The sequence below is a fragment of the Chlorocebus sabaeus genome, chromosome 16 (assembly GCF_047675955.1).
Source record: "Chlorocebus sabaeus isolate Y175 chromosome 16, mChlSab1.0.hap1, whole genome shotgun sequence".
NCBI lineage: Eukaryota > Metazoa > Chordata > Mammalia > Primates > Cercopithecidae > Chlorocebus > Chlorocebus sabaeus.
This window is the reverse complement of record NC_132919.1, coordinates 18,151,149-18,157,638: the sequence shown is the minus strand read 5'-3', so window position 1 is coordinate 18,157,638 and position 6,490 is coordinate 18,151,149. Positions and strand designations below refer to the sequence as shown.

At 51.7% G+C, this 6,490-nt stretch overlaps 1 protein-coding gene across 2 annotated transcripts in view; it reads right to left on the bottom strand.

Annotated features, from left to right (window-relative positions):
• Positions 1-3,245: 3,245 nt before the first annotated feature.
• The window catches only part of MYO15A (myosin XVA), a 62,750-nt gene continuing 59,505 nt past the window's right edge, over positions 3,246-6,490 (bottom strand). For both annotated transcript variants that reach the window (XM_073004734.1, XM_037987254.2), the window contains exon 63: positions 3,246-4,052. In XM_073004734.1, coding sequence (XP_072860835.1) covers positions 3,951-4,052 — 102 coding nt within the window. In that variant the 3' untranslated portion in view covers positions 3,246-3,950. The remainder of the gene's footprint in view (positions 4,053-6,490) is intronic.

Below are 6,490 nucleotides of genomic sequence, written 5' to 3'. Positions count from 1 at the left end.
TCAAAAAAGTTTTGAAGCAGTCAACCAAGGCGTGGCCGGGCTTGGGGACTCACGCCTGTAATCCCAGCACTTTGCGAGACCAGGGCGGGCGGATCACTTGAGCCCAGGAGTTCGAGACCAGCGTGGCCAACATGGCAACCCCATCTCTACAGTAAAATTTCAAAAAAAGAACTGGGCGTGGTGGCGCGCGCCTGTGGTTCTAGCTCCTCAGGAGGCTGAGGTGGGAGGACCCCTTGAGCCCAGGGGCTTGAGGCTGCAGAGAGCCGAGATCGCGCCACTGCACTCCCGTCTGGGCGACAGAGCTCCAAAACGAGACAAAAAGGCGTGGCCGTGCAGGATGCACTGGAGGGCTCCAACAAATGGGGGGATTCTGCTGGAAAATCTCCCATGTCTCCCCAGGATAAAGTTCCCCTGCTTTATTTGGCGCTCAAAGCTTTTCTTCAAGACCCTTCTGGCCTTGGCTCCTCCTCTCCTCTCTTTCCACGTACATGAGCCCCAGCCCGGTCCTCATTCTGTAAGCCAGGTCTACAAGCATACTGTGTCTCACCTCCTGGCCTTTGCCCAGGATGTCTCCGCCACCCGAAATGCCAGTTCCTTATCACCCGTCTCCTCCTCCTCCTCCTCCTCCTCGTCCTCGTCCTACTCCTCCGTTGCCCAGGCTGGAGTGCAGTGTCACTATCTCGGCTGACTGCAACCTCGACCTCCCGGGTTCAAGCGATCCTCCCACACCTCAGCCTCCTGAGTAGCTGGAACTACAGGCATGCACCACCACACCCCGCTAATTTCTCTGTTTTTAGTAGAGATGGGGTTTCACCATGTTGCCCAAATTGGTCTTGGAACTCCTGGGCACAAGATCCTCCCACCTTGGCCTCCCAAAGTGCTGGGATTACAGGCGTGAGCCACCTCGCCCAGCCTGGAATGGACATTTTTAAAAAAAATTCCCACGTTTTTACTATGTGCCAGGACCTGTACATATACTAGCCCAATTAATCATCCAAACACTTCAATGAGGGGGACATCATTATTATTACCATTGTATATATAGGGAAACAGGCCCAGAGAGGTGAAATGACTTGCCCAAGGCCATACAGCGAGTATGTGGCCTAGTGATGACTCAAACCCAGGCTGCCTGGTTCCAGAATCTGTGCTGTCCCTCACTGGGGCTCAGAGAGGGGAGAGTCCTAGCTCAAGAGCAGTCAGGGAGGAACACAGGGAAACTTCCAATGCAGTGTCCAGGATGGGAGAGGCTGTCAACCTAGAGAAGAGGTGATTCACATTGTGGCTCAACCTGGACGATCTACTTCCAAGGAACCGCTTATAGTCTGTGTGGGAGGCCCCAGTCCTATTCTGAAAGCCAAAAGGGCCCCCTTGTTTTCATTCTGCCACATCATCCCTTCCTGAGCCTCACAGTTTAGCTCGACTAGGGAAAAGGTTTTGGGGCAAAAATAATTAGCCTGACACCCCCTCCCCCTCACACACACCATGGATGATCTCACAACACTGAGAAATGAGGGGCAGAGGGCAGGACTTAGGGCTGCCTCATGTTGGAGCCCACTGTGCTCTGTTTTGGGGAGTCCCTATACTGAGGGAGCATCAGCGCCGCAGGCAGAACCCCAGGGGTTAGGTGAGCTGCCGCCAGGCACAGCCCCTGTGCAGTGGTAACTTGATTGATACCACACTCTTTCTGGTGAGTTCCTTACTTTCCTCACCTTGGGGTCTGCTTCTGGGTAAAGCCAACCCAAGACAGTGGTGAAAAGCGGGACAGTCCTGTGGCAGTTGTATCAGGGGCTCTTTCTTGATCCTTTCCATCCTAGGATGGTCTGATTGACCCCCTAGTCCTGCCAGCTGGACCTTCTAATCTCTCCCAAGTTCTCCCCACCCATCACCACCACTAGAATCCATGACAAGTTTTCCAGCTAACACTGCAGCGGCCAACTCCTACGTTCACTCTTTGTTCAGTGGTCAGAATGGCTTTTACAAAGTACAATCTGTGCAGGTTGCACCTCCCCTTCCCTCTCTGGAAAACCTTTGAAGGCTCCTCATGGCTGTTGGAATGAAATCCTAAAAATTTTTTTTTTTTTTTTTTTTTTTTTTGAGACCGAGTCTCGCTCTGTCACCCAGACTGAAGTACAGTGGCATGATGTCGGCTCACTGCAACTCCCACCTCCTGGGTGCAAGTGACTCTTGTGTCTCAGCCTCCTGAGTAGCTGGGATTACAGGCACATGCCACCATGCCTGGCTAATTTTTGTATTTTTAGTAGAGGCGGGTTTTCACCATGTTGGCCAGACTGGTCTCAAACTCCTAAGCTCAAGTGATCCACAGGCCTCAGCCTCCCAAAGTGCTGGGATTACAAGTGTTAGTCACCATACCTGGCCCAGAAATCCTAAATTCTTTTTTTTTTTTTTTCGGAGATGGAGTCTCACTCTGTCACCCAGGCTGGAGTGCAGTGGCATGATCTTGGCTCACCGCAACCTCTGCCTCCTGGGTTCAAGCGATTCACCTGCCTAAGCTTCCTGAGTAGCTGGGATTACAGGGGCACACTGCCCTATATATTATTCATATTGCAGTAGAAACGGGGTTTCACCATATTGCCCAGGCCGGTCTCGAACTCCTGAGCTCAGGAAATCCGCCTGCCTCAGTCTCCCAAAGTGCCAGGATTACAGACGTGAGCCACTGCACCCAGCCCAGAAATCCTAAGTTCTTAATGTATCCCAGAAGCCCTATCCAAACTGTCTTGGCCCGCCTCTTCAGTCTCAGATCCTGCTACAAGTCATGCGCACCTCAGGGCCCCTGCATATGTTGTTCTGTCTCCTCATTCCCTAGCTAACTCCCACTCACAGGTCTTATCCTAGTTTGCGGTGATTTGACTGTGATTAACTGCCAGTGCCTGGTATTCGCCTCGTTCACAGTAGGTATTACTGCTGCCATGGATCTTGCAACTATGCCCCCATCTACCTATCTAGTCTCCCATTCCCAAGTGTTCCCTGCCCAGCACAAGCTCCCCAAAGCACCAGCACTTTCTGTCAACATTCATTCGTTTATTTTTTCATTCATGTGACAAATATTTTTTAAGTGCTTACTCTCTGTTAGGCATCCTCCTAGGTTATGGAAGATACAGCAGGGAACAAACATGATTTTCTTTGGAATGTTTATCCCGCTCTCTTCCATCTATTCTTAGCAAACTCCTACTTATCTTTCAAAACTCAATGCTAATGTCCCATTTTCCAAGAAGCCTTTTCCCAGATTTCTCCCTTATACCACTCAAACTTGTGTGGCCCATCAAGTGATGGGGGCTTGGGGTTGGGGGTACCCAAGGAGTGGGAGATGGTCTGTTCGTAGGCAGTGAGTCAGGGGCCTAAGGTAACTCCAACTCCTGCCTCCTCCCTCAGGCTTGTTTTCCAGCCACTTAGCAACTCCATGGAGAAATGGCTGCCAGGCACACCTTTTGTTTGCACAGAAATAACCAAAGACCAGAAATCCGGCTGACTGGCAGCACAGGGAGGGGCCCCTTAGAAGGACATGTAGGTGCTGGGATGTGGAGTTGGAGCAGATTCCAACATCAGACCCTGAGTAAACCAAAGGCAGAGTCCAGTTCATCTAGGCAACTGGTGTGGGGCTTCTGTGCCATAGGCAGGAGTTAGGGGCAGGGTCTGCAATGGGTACATGGCAGAAAGCCTCATGGTCCTGCCTTCTGCTCCACTGCACCATGGGCCAGACTTTTGAAAGTTCCTCCTGCTATCTGACCCAAGTCTGCATGCTGCCATTCCATCCCAATTCAGGATGGGTCTTCTTGGGTTCTTGGGGATTTTAGTTGCTCCTCCTGCCTCCTCTTAGTGTCCTCCAAGGCTCTGGCCCCTTACACGGGTCATTGATCCTGAGAGGTCTAGTGATTTCTCTGAGGCCACACAGTGAGTCTTCTGGAGAAGGTACTGGAGGGCTGGGAACCGGGTCACAGCAGGGTGATTTCGCTGGGGGGCAATGTGAGCCGCTTCTCACGGGCACTGAGCAGGTTCTCCACGTGCACGGCCACCACACGACACAGTTCCAGTCCCTGCAGGTGACAGTGACAGTTCATGCCCACCCAACACTTGCCCAGCTCTTACCTTGGGGTGGGATGTACAGAATGGAGAGGTGGTTGGGAGATAGGTGGAGACCACCATTCATGCAGGAACCCTTGTCCCCACCTCCCCCAGGGCCTGAGAGGAGCATGAAGAACTGGAAGGCCAAATGGTGGGGTGTGGGATGCAAGGGGTAAGCAAGCAGGCGACTAAGTGCCTCTGCTGGCTTTGCTCCGTGTGAGCCGTGTGACCTGGGGTCTATCGCTTCACCTCTCTGAGCTTCAGTGGCCTCATCTGTAAAGTCACAATTGACCAGGGGACTGCCTCACAGACAGGGCTGTGGTGAGGATTCAGTGAGGCTTTACTGCATGTAAATTCTTTTTTTTTTTTTTTTTTTTGAGACAGAGTTTCGCTCTGTCACCAGGCTGGAGTGCAATGGTGCGATCTCGACTCACGGCAACCTCCGCCTCCCAGGTTTAAGCCATTCTCCTGCCTCAGCCTCCCAAGTAGCTGGGACTACAGGCACTCACCACCATGCCCAGCTAATTTTTGCATTTTTAGTAGAGATGGGGTTTTACCATGTTGGCTAGGATGGTCTCCATCTCTTGACCTCATGATCTGCTCGCCTCGGCCTCCCAAAGGGCTGGGATTACAGGCGTGAGCCACCATGCCCGGCCACGTGTAAATGCTTTAGATTTAAAAAGTATGAATCCAATCAATAAATGGTAACAGTTTCTAACTGTCTGTTGCCATGGTTACTGCCTGGCTCCCACAGTGCACAATGGGCAGTGACCCAGGCTCAGTGCTCCCAATTGGAGCGGAGTAGGGGAAGGCATCAGGGAATTGTGGAAATCAATCTCTGAATGTGGTTCTCAGATGGAAGCCATTGTTGGACTCCCCCCAGGGAAGCTGCTCTGAGAAAGGAAAAATCATGTTAGCAGCACTCTGAGTGGTAACTGTGTGCCAGGCCTTGTCCTAAAGGCCTGATGTGTCCTACCTGTTTTAATCCCCCCAGTGTCTCTAAGAGACAGGAGCTATTATATCCCATTCCACAGGTGGGGAAACTGAGGCACAGAGCCTTGAAGCTCCAGACTGCACAACTGGTAGGTGGTGGGATTTGAACCTGGATGGTAAGAGACCTGAGGATCACACTCTGAAGTGCTCTCTGCTGAGGTTAGCTATGCTGGCCCTGCCTTGGGGGCCACCTCAGCTAATTAAATCAGCATGTGCAAATGGAGTCTTCTCCTCCAGCCAATCCTTTACCTACCCACAGGCTGTCATGTTCTAGGCCTTTCTGGGATTGTTGCTGCATTTGACAGTGTGGAACCTGAGGCTCAGTGAGAAGCAGGGATGCCTCAAGATCCCCTCACACAGCCTGTCAGAGGTGGGCAGGATGGGGACCCAGGTCTGTTGGTGCAACACTGCTGCACTCAGACATCACCTCCTCCTGGAAGCTCTCCCTGGTTACCTCCCAGATAGCTCAGGTCCCCTGTACACCCTGCCAGCACTGATCAAGGTATATTTTATATCTGAGACTTGAGGCTCTGTGAGGGCCAGGGATGAGGGAGTCTCAGTCACTTCAGTATCTTTGCTACACAGAGATGCTCAATGGACCTATGCTGAATGAGTGAATGAATGTAGCCCCTGACACATACAGGCCAGAGGCAGAGATGGCAGCATAAGGAGGTCACGTGGTGCCGCAAGGAAGTGCGAAAACCAAAGAGGCCTTCATCCATCCATCCATCCATCCACCCACCCACCCATGCAACCAACAAATATGTATTGAGCATCTACTATGTTCCAGGCACTGAGTTATGGACACAGCACGAACAAGATGGGCACAGTCCTGCTCTCTTGGAGCTGACATTCTGATGGGGAAATGATACAGTTTGGATATTTGTCCCTCCCAAATCTCATGTTGAAATGTGATCCCCGGCCAGGCATGGTGGCTCATGCCTGTAATTCCAGCACTTTGGGAGGCCAAGGTGGGCGGATCACTTGAGGCCAGGAGTTCGAGACTGGCCTGGCCCAACAGGGCTAAATTTGTCTCTACTAAAATACAAAAAAATAGCCAGGCGTGGTGGCGCGTGCCTGTAATCCCGGTATTTGGCAGGCTGAGGCAGGAGAATCACTTGAACTGAGGAGGCAGAGGTTGTAGTGAGCTGAGATTACTCCAGCGTAGGCGACAGAGCAAGATACTGTCTCAAAAAAAAAAAAGAAAAGAAAAGAAATGTGATCCCCAATGTTGGAGACAGGGCCTGGTGGGAGGTGTTGGGTCTTGGAAGCAAATCCCTCATGAATGGCTTGGTTACCGGAGGTAATTAGTGAGTCCTCACTCTAATAGTTCACATAAGAGCTGGTTGTTTGGACCCTCTCTCTCTCATTCCCTCTCTTGCCATGCGATGTGCCTGCTTCCCCTTTGCCTCCTGCC